Consider the following 12489-nt stretch of genomic DNA (forward strand, 5'->3'; position numbering starts at 1 on the left):
TGACAAATGTCCTATTTATTTTATCAAGGATAGATACATTCATTGGGTTGATTTGTGCCGCTTTGGCTAAATCAAAATTTAATTAAGTCTACTCTGCTTCCGCTCGTCTCGAAACAGAGATTCGTTGACAAATTCCAAACATCGATCTAGATTCCAAAGACTACTTAGGCTAGCATTGTTCTCAAAAAACCGTTTTGAGGGTCAAAAATAACCATCCGGATACTAAACCAACTCCCATGATGCTAAACAAAACTCTCTGTCAGAGCTATCTCTTGGTCAGTTTATTAACCAACATCTATTGACGTACAGCAGAGTACCGGTAGTAGTTTCGGTTTTCGTGAGATTTTCATAAGATCATCGACAGCAGTTTTTTTTCTTTTCTTTCTTTTTTCAACTCTTACATATTATCTAACTAGTATGAGGTTGACCCTGGTTAAGGAAGGTTTCTATCTTTTCGTTTCATCATCTCAAATACCAGCACAGAGAAGTCGACCAACTTCACCTACTTACACTAAAGATGATCATCATATCTCTTGTATTTCCATAATCTTTTTTGAAAGACACTGGCAGCAAATGGAGGGCATCAAACTCAGTGCTTCAACTAGTGAATTTGAATCAAACTTCGCAAGTGTGATGAAACAAAGTTAAATTTTATCCAGGAGAAACTACCTTTGTCATTGGATTAAACACAACACACTTAGTAATTCTTGACATTACAACTAGCACTCCTCAGTGTAGAAATATTCAGTGTATTTTCTCAATTAATGGCTCTGTTTCATTCTTCGCGAAAATAGACTTAAGTAGTACTACTATCCCCTTCCTCCTCATTAAAGTAACATGTTTAAACTTAAAAAAGTAGCTCATCTTTAAAACAGCAAATAAGACTTGTTATGCTATTTTAAAAAATAACCCTTTGTGTTCATGTCATTTGGAAAATTACCATAAACAATATCTACTTAGTAGTAGTATGAATTACGACACCAATTCTCAGCGCTACTGTTAGCAATGAGTAAGACATTCGTTTCTTAATCTGACGCCCAGATTATGATATATGCACTGCTAATCACCCTGCAATGCAGATGTAGAAAAAAATGTGGATTGTCATTGAATTGTGCTGTTATGCACACACAATCATCATAATTTCAAAAAAGTTTTAAAATGTGTTTGTTATTAATATCTCAACGACAGTTTCACTAGTTTTACCGTAAGCGCCAGCGAGATGCACATAATATATTTCTAACTTATATAAGACAATCGTTTAGATTAAAGTGGCAACATAGCTGTGGTTCGATTGTCGTTTTTCCGGGAAACAAATGACGAACGTAGTGTGTTCCTGGGCACTCGTGTTCCCGTATTTTCAGTGTGTATGATCAGTGGACGCTGTTAAAGTAAGGTACGTATGACACTATCCTAAACAATGTTTACCTGTGCAGAACAGCGCATTCCCATCAAACTTCAGATGGCAGATCCACAAACAAATACATAAGGCATGTGGTGACAGTTTCTGCCTTATAAAATAGTTGCGAGAGAGGCTGCCGCATTCGAGTCCAGTCAGATAAAGAACATGGTGAGAGCCGTATTCGAACGGCTACGGATTGATATGTGGAAGCACTGCGAACATTGCTTGAAAATGATTGGTGATGGACGTGTAGTGAACTGGTTAATGAACTGAATATTTCATCCGCGTCAGCGTACCACATACTAAAACACGTTCTTGGCATGCGTAAGAGTGTGGCCAGATGGGTACCACATGTCCTGGAGAAAGTGAAAAAGTTGTACCAATTGGAATGTACTCGCTCACACCGTGAAAAATTACGCGTAGGAATGTGTTGATTTTCTGCACCGCATTATTGCGATTGACGGAACATAAGTAGATTCTATGAACCAGAATTGATGGCGCCACCCGGCGTCTCCACGACCGAAAACGGCCAAACAAGAGCTAGCGAACGTTAAGGTCATGATAGTAATGTTCTGTGACCGCGAAAGCATTACCGTGTCACACACCAAGTGCTACCATGGGCTACTATGAATGTTACGTACTACGCCCGCACTTGCGTCCAGCATTTCGAAGCAAACGACCACATTTCCTACAGTCTGCACCATTTCTGCTTCACGACAACGCCAAATGTCAAATTGTCCATGCGGTACGGACTCTTACAACGAAGGGGTTGGGAGTATTGGAGCACCCGCAATATTCCCCGGATACGAGCCTCTGGGATTTTGATTTCTGTCCCAAAATGAAAGAACTATTTCAAGGACAACGTTTCCGTGATTTTCTAAACATTGTTCGTGACTTTGGGCGCTCCCTGGAAGCCCTCTCACAGTGTCTCTACCAAGGATGCTATAACATAGATGTGCCCATATAGCAAAATCATGAAGCCATACGTCACAGCTTTGCTACGCCACTTCCCCATCTTTGTTGTATAATATGTTCACGGAATTTTCTCGAATACTTTACTTGCTCTTATCAGCTGGTGAGTTGTACTTCCATTATTTATGTAGTCAAAAATTATTGTTATTTGATATTAGTAGTTGCGTGGATAATTATAATTAATTGTATTGTCAAATTTAAAGACATGTTACAAGGATGTTTAGCATTTATACTTATTATTATTATTATTATTCCTTTTGCATTTCGCCATTTGGTTTTGGTTCATGTGTCCATTATGGCATGTCTTTACGTAACTATTACGATTCGGATTCAATATGATCTCAGCCATCGACTGAAAGTCCATGAATCATATTACTACTTATAAGAAAATAACTTCTGAAATACTTTAAAATATATGTTAAACCTTTTTTATGTCCAAAAAGGAAAATACAAATACATGAAGTTCGTCAATGTAACTGCTATATTCTTTGTTGCTACTTTTGTTAATTAAAATTTAAAGAAATCCTTACACTTCTATAATTTAAAAACCTATTTTTTAATTAAATTTATATATATATATATATATATATATATATATATATATATATATATATATATATATATATATATATATATAAACGACAGGAAAAGCTCGTAAAATCATTATGCGATCTGTTCAATTTAATTATTTCTGGAAAAGTACCCTTGGAAGTTCGCCCATTGTTTTTCGGACCCAAACTTACTGCTCTTAAAAAGAAATGTGGTGGAATTAGACCTATCGCTGTTGGGAATGTTTGGCGCAGAATATCAGCAAAAGTTATATGCCTCAGAACACGGGAGCATTTTAAGAACTTTTTGTTTCCCCATCAACTTGGTGTTTGTATTCCCAATGGAGTCGAAGTAGCTGTACATACAACCTGGGTATATTTTCCACTCACAATGCTCCTAAGGCTATCTTATAGCTGGATTTTCATAACGCATTTAACGAGCTTCGCCGGGACTCATGCTTACTACAGTGTTGAATGAATTTCCTTCTATCTATGTATATGTTTACATATGCATGTGTCAAGACACTATTTCATCCCAGAGAGGAATACAAGGCGATCCCCTGGACCCAGCACTTTTTGCTATAACCATACATTCCTTAGTGAAACCAATTAACACTGAATTAAACATCTGGTATTTGGATGATGGGACTATCGCTGATGAACTGAAGTAGTTCTTTCAACTCTGGCACAAATAAATGAGAAGACATCTGCACTTGGTCTACATCTGAATTTTTCAAAGTGTGAAGTTGGATTTTCTGGGTCAGATGAAACCAAGTTCGACCTATTATTTAGAAAATTTGACGAAGCTGCCCCAGGAATACGTCTCCTAGGCGCCCCTCTCACAAAGGAAGCATTTACTAACGTCCTGCTAAATAAAATATCGAAGTTAGAATATTTTTTTGTCTCGTCTCGCCTCTATTTCTGCCCATGACGAAGCTGCCCCAGGAATACGTCTCCTAGGCGCCGCTCTCACAAAGGAAGCATTTACTAACGTCCTGCTAAATAAAATATCGAAGTTAGAATATTTTTTGTCTCGTCTCACCTCGATTTCTGCCCATGCAGCTTTTCCTCTTCTACGTGCCTCTTTGTCAATCCCTCGTTTAAACTACTTTTTACGATGTTTTCCATCTTGGAAGGAGACTTCACTATTGGAGAAATATGATCTTATCCTTAAAATGGGTCTGGAGTCAATTTTGAATTGCTCCTTAAGCGACGAATCTTGGATTCAAGCAGCCTTACCTGTGGGATTAGGGTGTCTTGGTATTCGACGATCCGTGGATATGGCGATTCCTTCCTTTTTAGCGTCCTACCGCGGATCTCTTCGTTTATTCGGGGCTCTCCTTCTCTTACAGTCAGTTATTGCTGCAGAGGATAAAGCCAGGATTCTTGCTGCCTCATCCCTACATGCTTGGGCATGGTTGAATGCAATACCCCCCAACCATTAGGTCTTCATATGACTAATGAAACATTCCGAATCGCTGTCGCCTTAAGATTAGGTTCAGCTGTTTGTAAGCCACATTACTGTCCTACTTGCGGAGATCAAGTTAACTAACATGGCCTGCATGGCCTTTCATGCATGAAGAGCATGGGCAGACACGCTACACTCTCCTCTATTAATGGTATCATTTTACGAGCCGTTACCACAGCAATTCCTTCGATACGTGAATCCGCAGGCTGTTGTCATTCAGATGGTAAACGACCCGATGACATGACATTAGTTCCTTGGATGAGAGGCAAATCACTACTATGGTACTTTACATGTTCAGATACATTTACCCATTCAAGTCTCCTTTTAGCTGTTATGAATGCTGAAGCTGTTGCTAGTTGCAGAGAGGTAGAAAAGAAAAGGAAATACCACAACCCCTTGATAAATTTATTTTTGCTAAAATTGCCATCGAGACTAGTGGTGCTTGGGGATCTACAAGCCTTTATTTTATTAGAGAGGTAGGCAGACGCATTTCTATCGTTACTGAAGATGCTCGTTCAACATCTTTCCTAATTCAACGCATAGCTATTGCTATCTAACGTGCCAACGTGTCGTCGGTTTTTGGCACCTTACCACATGGAAAAGAACTAGATGAGGTGTTTCTTCTCTAACATAAAGGACAACACTGACCCTATATACAACTGGACGATATACTGTACAAATAAGGTCAATTGCATGAATGAAACCGAAGAACCGAGCAGAACTATTGCGAAGGGAGAATTCTGCTTAGCTAATTTAATAATAATAATTTATAAAGTAAGTATCACACGTCCTGCTGAGATATTATTTTTAAGTCATACTGTGATATATTGTCAAATTATGTAACAATTATAATAACTAAAATATTTGTGTGTCAGCAATTATTAGGCAAAAAATAAATAAATAAAAATAAAAAATAGTGGTAACTAATACGGATTAGGCAAGCTATATTTGTATCGTAGGTACCAATTAATATTTTTATAATTCTAAAATTTCATAGAATGTTTTCTTATTAAGTTTGAGAAAATATTTCTATGCATATCTATTATATTTTATTACCTATTATATTAACAATAAATAAATAATTTTATTTAAAAAATAAATATTTAACACTAGATTTATTAGACTACTTGGGATGCCTCAAAGGTTCTTCAAAGTGTTCAATTCATTCAGATATGTGACCCTTCGTTTTCATGAGTCTTATAACTTATATAAAAGATAAGTTGAATTTGATCAATTTTGCTTGTGATAGGTTATACGGCTGGTGAAAATAATTGGTTACAATTGGCTCAACATATAATCAATGTCGCACAAGTTCAGTTAAAAATTATTAATACAATAGGTTAGCGAGCTCAAGAGCAAATGAAATTAGGAAGCGCGATCCCGAACCCCACTGAGTGAAGTTAGCTGGGGGGCGAATGCAATTGGGATTACTGAGTCCGAATGAGCGCAAAAGGGTGAGTGAGTACAAGTTTTATTGAAGCATATGAGCCCGACCCCGAGTAAATGCGAGCCTCAACAAGAATACTGAGAATGAACGCCACTGAAGGTAATGAACTCAAGCCGAAATGAGTGGAAGCCCCATTGAAATCAGTGAGCTCGACCCCCCCCCCCTAATGACAGTTAACCCGAATCCTGTTGAAGACAGTGAGCCCAAACACGAGTGAGAACGAATCCAATTGAGATTAGTAAGCTCAGCTCCACTGAGTGTAGTAAGCCTGGGCCCAAGCAAGCGCTTGCTCGAAACAAATTAGTAATTGCGAGCCCCAATGGGGGTAATGAGACCGTGTCTCATTGAAGAATGTGAGTCCGAGTAACATATCCTCTATATCAGTTTCTCAACCTATGGTAGGCGTGCCATTTGTGGTACATGAGCAGCTCTTGGTCGTACGTACGACTTAGGGTGGTAATGCTTTGCTGGTACGCCAGTGTAAAAGGTTGAGAACCCCTGCTCTATATTATAACATCCTTGTTCTCACCGATATCCAACACCTGGAAACATATTCACCAGACAGGCGGGGATTATATCGAGGGAATGTAACCATGTTCATGTGAGTAATACATTTCAATATTACTTTTCATTTCCCAGATATGTTGCCACTTCAATCCAAATGACCCTCATAGTTTTATAGATACACTATATTAAGAGCCTGTACATATATTCTACCTGATGATATTGGCAAAGCATTGAAGCGAATTTGGGATATTAATAGTAAACTAAAAATGATTTTGAAGATCCGATATCTTTTTCTAATCTTGAAACTAGTAAAAAAATGTCATGGAAGTTCAATGACGTGACAAATGATAAGCATCCTTCCTCAGTGACTTCCATAATGCTCCAACACAAAAATATGTGAGACAAATACAAACTAAGTGTATAATATGGACTTTAATTTGAAAAGTCGTAAATTTAATACGCTGATACAGAGTATGAGATTTCATATACTGTACTGAACCTTACATATTAAGTATAGTACGAAGTTCTATTTTTAAATTCTTATAATTAAACAAATTAAAGAGAATGGTATTTACCTTGCTCTTGTTGTCTTCTGTATTTCTCTCTATACTTCTGAGCACGTAGTTCTTCAAAACTGACTTCTGTTCTTCCACAATATATCTAAAAGCATAAAAGAAAGAATTCAAAAACTTTATTTTGCATTTTGTAAAATCATTATTTAAAAAATCCACAGAAAAAAGTTCTAAGGTGAGACATACCAATCAATAAATCACATCAAGCTGACAAAAATGAGACGCCTGAGGGTAAATTCTTCATGGGTAATTTTTCAGAAATCAAGAAAAAAATTTTATGGCGCCACAAAGCATGTCATTCGTTGCCAATAGTAATTGATAGATGTTATTTTACTGGAACATAGTTTATTTACTTACGTACTGTATATATTGTAAAACTTTGTGTAATTTCGTCTCATATAATGAAGAGGTAGAGCAGATAATAAAAAGAGTGTCCGGAATCGACTCCCACTACCAGTTTTATTATAAAAATATGAGTATTTGTACAAAATACTATACAATTTGGTCTCTATTTAAAAGGGTGAGTAAAAGGTAGTCTTTGACCGAGTGGTCGCAGACAGGATCTCCAACAGAGCCCCGTAGCAGGCTAAGAGGAGTGGAGTTAAGGAACCAATGCTCCGTAGCAAGCAGAGGCAGGTTAAGTTGCCAACAGAGCCCCGTAGCAGGCTAAGCGGCTGAGGTTGGGATACCCAGACAGAGCCCCGTAGCAGGCTAAGCCAGGAGATAGGATAGGCGTAGTCCCGTAGCAGACTAGAGGCCTGGGGTTAGGTTACTCCAAGAGTCCCGTAGCAGACTAGTGGAGGGTCACCAGAAAACTGGTACTGAGCTGGATTCTTCTGTCCAATTTATAGCGTCCCTTGGGTGGTGGTGGCGCTGCTGCTTCAATTTCGTCTTCTGCTCCGTGGGAGGGGCTAAATGTCGTCTGCAGGTGATTGCCGGTCCCCCTGGTGGAAGTTCCTCTTGATGAAGCACGTGGTGGTGTTTATAAACACTTGATGCGTGGAACTGCTTGTTTACGACATCACATAGGATATTACACCCCCCTGGCTTGTTTAAAAAATAAGCCGAAGGGTTATTTTTCTTTATATGAGGGTTGGCAACACTGAGGTATCACACACACAAAAAAAGCACTAAAACATTAATAACAAGCCATTATCTTGACAATTACCCTGTAAATCTACTTCTTGAAGATTCTCTTCAACATACGCAATTGGGGTGCTCTTTACTAACGTTACCGGTCTACTTGTAGGATTTGATATCAATAAAGTCAAATTATTCTTAGGTACTTTAGTAGGCAACGTTTGTAGTCCGTATTTGTCCAGCAAATTTTCTAATGGAGAGATAAAAAAGTATTTATTATTCTTTTGCCGATTCTTGATATTAATTGGTAAAAAGAAATGTGACCTGGCTGGTATGGTAACGTTTCGTGTTGTATAAACATCAGCCGACTTGTGCTGTTTTATTGTATGCATAGCGTTAGCAGATAATTTTTCCTGGGTATCAATTTCAATTGGATACTGCGGAGGCCGTGGTTTCTTGTATACTGACAACATGTTATTCTTTAAGTCAATTTTGGTCTGTAATCGATTTAGAATGTCTTCACCGAATAAAGGCAAAAAATCTCCATGCTCTAAAATTCTGAAATAATGAGAAAATGTTGTTGAGCCAATTCTGAATGTAATCAAAGCTATATAGCGTAAATTTACGACAGAATTCTCAATTCCTCGTAGATTAGTGCTAAAAGGAATCAATTTTGTGTTTGGTGGAAGCCAATTTTTAGGCCAAAGACTCAATGAACTGCCAGTGTCTATGATCACAGGATACTTTTCTTTATTAATTGTCACATTTATTAATAATTTATGTTCCTGGTTTAACATTTTAATGTTCTCCCTTCTATCTGATAACGGAGCTACTGCATAAAGTGATGTATTTGTCAATCTTTGTTGTTCACTTTTTTCCTGGTTCTCGGCCCTCAGAACATGTTCTTGAGAGGGTGTGTCCTGGGGCCCCCCTAGGCGTTTCCCTGCTGATTGTTCTTATAACATGTACTGGAAGAATGACCTTTCTTATAGCACGTACCGCATACTGTAACAGTTTCCGGCCTAGGATTACTATTATTATCTTTATTATTATTTTTAGAATTGCTCTTATTTCCATTTCTCTGCCGATTTTGATTTCCGTTATTTGTACTTTTCGACCTATAATTGTTACGGCCACCTCTTCTAAATTGTGAGTTCTTAATGGCATTTTGAGCTACAAGAAGAGATAGTTCAGCCATTTGATTTGCTAATTTAGTAAAATCTAATGAATTGTTTGCACTGGAATTACTAGATGTGCTAGGCGCGGGGGGTTCGGGAGGGGGATTCGGATTAGCAACTTGGGGGGAAGGATTTGGAATTATCTGATTTTGTGATGCACTCTGTAGCTGTGGTGCTGAAGGTGTAGGAAAAACTGAAGCTGGTTGCTGGTATTGATTCCAACTAGGTGTTGGGTTACATATTGGATAGGTCAGTTGTTGATGATGTACAGGGAAGGAAGCGCCAGCGACTGCTGATGAATGTAAACTGCTGACTGGTGTACTCTGATCGCAGAGTGAATAGAATGCCTGTTGTAATTCCACGTAATCACGTTTCTTCATGAGGTCATTTGCTTTCTCGAGGTTGTGTAAATGCGTTTGTAAGGCGTGAACAGTTGTAAATGTTTCTAACGCTATCTTTTGCAAAAAAGTTTTCTTTAAACCTAAGGATAAATAATTTATTTTCTGCTCCTCGGTGGCCTGAGGCAGAACTTGTCTAATGACCCTTAATTTTCTGAGAAAATAAGCATCTACTGGCTCGTTTTCACCTTGTTGGACTTGAAAAATTTCGAATTCCGCTCGATATGCCGGTAATCTTGGTCTACTCAGTGCAACTAATTTGTCTTTTAATTGTTCATAATTAAGCGCTTCTAACTGATTCTGGGCATTTAACTGTAGGACTAAATCAAGTGCTAGATCTTGTAAGTACATAGGTAATAGTTCTTTCTTTTTCTGTTCATTCCATGAATGCAACAATGCAAGATGGTCAAAAAGCATAAAAAATCTATCGGGGTCCTCCGTAACGTGTCCCGAATACTTAGTGAGGTGTGGTATATTAAAAGAAGGGCGCGAATTTTGCTCCATGTTAAAAATGTTTTCTGGAAAAGTGTTTTTACCAGTTCTAGTTTGAGGCATAAACAAATCCGACCGACATTCTGAGTCGGTCAAGCCTCTACCATGTAAAACTTTGTGTAATTTCGTCTCATATAATGAAGAGGTAGAGCAGATAATAAAAAGAGTGTCCGGAATCGACTCCCACTACCAGTTTTATTATAAAAATATGAGTATTTGTACAAAATACTATACAATTTGGTCTCTATTTAAAAGGGTGAGTAAAAGGTAGTCTTTGACCGAGTGGTCGCAGACAGGATCTCCAACAGAGCCCCGTAGCAGGCTAAGAGGAGTGGAGTTAAGGAACCAATGCTCCGTAGCAAGCAGAGGCAGGTTAAGTTGCCAACAGAGCCCCGTAGCAGGCTAAGCGGCTGAGGTTGGGATACCCAGACAGAGCCCCGTAGCAGGCTAAGCCAGGAGATAGGATAGGCGTAGTCCCGTAGCAGACTAGAGGCCTGGGGTTAGGTTACTCCAAGAGTCCCGTAGCAGACTAGTGGAGGGTCACCAGAAAACTGGTACTGAGCTGGATTCTTCTGTCCAATTTATAGCGTCCCTTGGGTGGTGGTGGCGCTGCTGCTTCAATTTCGTCTTCTGCTCCGTGGGAGGGGCTAAATGTCGTCTGCAGGTGATTGCCGGTCCCCCTGGTGGAAGTTCCTCTTGATGAAGCACGTGGTGGTGTTTATAAACACTTGATGCGTGGAACTGCTTGTTTACGACATCACATAGGATATTACAATATAGAAATATACGAGGATCATCCAGAAAGTAAAGAACGCTTTGGACATGGTTAAAAACAAAAGATATCAGCCACAGATCTTACTCTACTTTTCTATGTAATCGCCACAGTTGTAAAGACACTTTTTATAATGTGGTACCAGTTTTTCAATGCCGATCTTATACTCATTTGCCGCCAAAGATTTGAACCGATAGTGGTCATTGTTTGGTTGAGTTTCTCATCGTTTGCGAACTGTTTTCCACCAAAAACTTCCTTAAGTTTCGGGAGTAAATGAAACGTCGGTTTTCCTTAATTTTTCAACTTTTTCCTTCAGTTGTTCCGTAACATGTGGTGGCTTCACATCTTCATTATGTACGATGATCTTTCCTTGATTAAACATCATGCACCATTTCCTCACTGATAAACCATTCATTCCACTATCACCATGAACATTCTTTGTCTATAAGTCTCAATAGACTGAACTTTTTGCGCGTGTAGAAAACGAATGACACTCCGCACTTCACATTTGGCGGGATTCTTGAATGGCGTTGATATTTTGAATCGCTGCAAAAACATGTAGCGTGACCGCACAGCATTAAGTTTCGGCTCACACTGAGGTAAAGGAAGGAGCTAACTGCCGCGCACGTGATCGCAGTGGTGGCGGTCGGCGCCGTGCGCGATGTGCAATCGTTTTTTTACTTTTTGAACGCCCTTCGTACAGTTAAGTACCAGATTAAACTCAATTACTATTTGCCTAGTCCTGTCAGTGATGCACGTAATCCTGACACTGAAGCACATACTACTTGTAACTTATTTACAACCCAGATCAGTGGATCGTCTTATAGTAACCAATATCTACCTACTAACTTTCTTATCCTACTTTCCTATTTTTATATATTATACACAGATATCAAGTTTATTTCTAACATAGAATTTCCGGTTTTCAACCTACAAATGGATTTTCCGTTTCTTATTGCACCGACTCCATGTGATATGTAATTAATAGAGACCGGATGTTTAGGCATTAAAAACCCGGGAAATGGGTAGGCAAATAGGCACTTATAATTTAAAAAATAGGCACTAAAATGTAATTCGAAATAATGAAGATAAATACTCAATATAATTAAAAAATAAATTCAAGTCATAGATAATGTTCAAAGAATATTGAAACATACCTGTTTAGCTATTAACATCATCTTTTACTTTATATATAAAAACGAAGTTTGACATATATTCCATGTATATTTCGTAAATACATTCTATACAGCACTTTATCACTATACATAACAGTCCAAATTTTATACACTTATCAATACACACAGCAGTCCAAAGCTTTATACCACTTTGTCAGTACAGATAGCAGTCCAAAGATTTACGACATCTTATCATTACAAACAACACTTATACGGGATTTCTCGGAAGAGGCAGAATCCTTTCTTGAAATACTAAATTATATATTTTTCTCCGATAAAGTCTTATTTTGAAAAAAAAAATGCATAGAATAGGCAACATTAGGCACTAAAGCAATTATTTAGGCAGGAATGGGTGAAATAGGCAAAATAAAATTGGCTTAAACTGAAACTATAACCCGTCATATAAACTTTAAAATGTTATTTTTGATCGTATCTTTAATATTAAGGAATAGGCATTTTGCCTAACAACCGGTCTCTGGTA

General features: G+C 38.2%; 1 protein-coding gene across 3 annotated transcripts in view; it reads right to left on the bottom strand.

Annotated features, from left to right (window-relative positions):
- The window catches only part of LOC145695197 (mitotic checkpoint serine/threonine-protein kinase BUB1-like), a 186850-nt gene that overhangs the window by 114254 nt on the left and 60107 nt on the right, over positions 1–12489 (bottom strand). For all 3 annotated transcript variants that reach the window (XM_081772179.1, XM_081772180.1, XM_081772178.1), the window contains exon 8: positions 6917–7001. In XM_081772179.1, coding sequence (XP_081628305.1) covers positions 6917–7001 — 85 coding nt within the window. The remainder of the gene's footprint in view (positions 1–6916; positions 7002–12489) is intronic.

This window comes from Thermobia domestica, chromosome 9, assembly GCF_964235325.1.
Source record: "Thermobia domestica chromosome 9, izTheDome1.hap1.1, whole genome shotgun sequence".
In the NCBI taxonomy this organism is placed as follows: domain Eukaryota; kingdom Metazoa; phylum Arthropoda; class Insecta; order Zygentoma; family Lepismatidae; genus Thermobia; species Thermobia domestica.